Here is a 1,539-nt window from a genome sequence, read left to right as displayed (position 1 = left end):
GGAATTTATTGGTATAGTATTTTACTTATCAAAGGTTGGCGTACAAAGATACAAAATCAGTGGAAGTCATCTGTGGAAACACGTATGATTTGACCATAATTGATTCTTCCCTGGGATGTCAGGTAATAAAATGCACAGTTAGCTGGTTTCCTCGTGTTTCCATGCATCAGAGTTACCAGTGCTGTGTAACAGTGGAACTGTCAATACTGACCGTGAAAACCCCTAGTGTTGCAACAAAGATGTGTGGCGACGTCACTGCTGTTCCAGGATCAGTCTGTACGGGTTGTTTGCTGCGTATCAGCCTCATCCTGCAGTACCCAGAGTAACGTGTGTTAAAACAGAGATCAGTTGAAGGTTTCCACCAACAGGCAGATGGAAATAGATTTATTCTATACAGTACCTCACTGTTACATTGAGGGATGTAAATCTGGGAATGCTCCTGAGTTTCATTCATCGTTGCCTCCCCATGTATGATGATAGTTGTGTCATGTGTCTACAGAGCGGTTGACGGCATCATCTCAACTGGTGTCACTCGTCGCTGTAGTTCAAATCTGAAATGACATGTGGTTCCATGAAATTGACGCAACAACAAAATAACACAACAAGAACCCTGAGAGAGTGATCAAAATGACAACTCAATTGTTTCCTCCTCAGGTAAATCCGGGTGTTGCTGATCAACTGGGAGGAAAACACATGGAATTATTTCATAAAAGGTAAATGATTCTCTTCATCAGTGACATGCTGCTCTGTCTGTGGCAGCACAGGTGTACACAGCATGTGAACTGGAGGAATAAATCTTACATTAAGCCTGTGTAAATAGCTCTGGTTTATTTGCTAAATAGAAAAAATGTACTGATTTTCCAGGAACAACGTTCTCAAAAAAGATGATCGCCGTTCTTCTTCACAGGTAGGACCATGTTTACAGACCCTGTTTTTCTGGATTTTTCTGATCTTGTTTTTTTTTTAAATTAACATATTTTTTTCTTTTGATTCAAAAGTAGGCATTTACTTCCAACATTATTTACAATATGAAACTTTTATATATTTTGGACCAGCCTGAATTTCCTAAAAAATATATTTTTGGAAGTGATTCATTTTAAATGGAAGTCATATATGTAGTGTAACTTCTCAGTCACTTTGTGATATAACAGAGGTTTTTTTCCACAGGAGACATTGATCCTAATATTTAGTTTCAGGTCTCACTGTGTGGGAACATGATGTCCATTTTAGAGACACGTCGGCTTTTTGCCTCTTTACGGGAGCATGATTTACAAAAGTGTAGTTTTCCAGTAAGAAGTAGAAGATTAAAATGAACATTAAAAAACATGTCGATAAATGGTATCATTCAGGTGAGACGTGGTCTCTTCTCCTCAAAGCTGACTGGTCAGTTCCAGTCTGATGCGTCGTCATGTGATCACTGAAGCAGAAGAGTGTGTGCTGTACATGACACGTCCATTTAGACGTTATTGTGACTCTGCCTTGTCAGCAAAATGTCACATTTCTCTGTGTTAATTCCACCCCCCCCACCCCACCCCACAC

The 1,539-nt window shown here is 39.6% G+C and overlaps 1 protein-coding gene across 1 annotated transcript in view; it reads left to right on the top strand.

The window, feature by feature from the left end:
* The window catches only part of fam13a (family with sequence similarity 13 member A), a 19,168-nt gene that overhangs the window by 7,364 nt on the left and 10,265 nt on the right, over window positions 1–1,539 (top strand). The window contains exons 2-3 of the mRNA XM_017035204.2: window positions 655–713; window positions 865–907. Coding sequence (XP_016890693.1) covers window positions 694–713; window positions 865–907 — 63 coding nt within the window. The 5' untranslated portion in view covers window positions 655–693. The remainder of the gene's footprint in view (window positions 1–654; window positions 714–864; window positions 908–1,539) is intronic.

This window comes from Cynoglossus semilaevis, chromosome 9 (genome assembly GCF_000523025.1).
Source record: "Cynoglossus semilaevis isolate Cse_v1.0 chromosome 9, Cse_v1.0, whole genome shotgun sequence".
Lineage (NCBI taxonomy): Eukaryota > Metazoa > Chordata > Actinopteri > Pleuronectiformes > Cynoglossidae > Cynoglossus > Cynoglossus semilaevis.
This window is presented reverse-complemented; position numbering and strand designations above follow the sequence as displayed.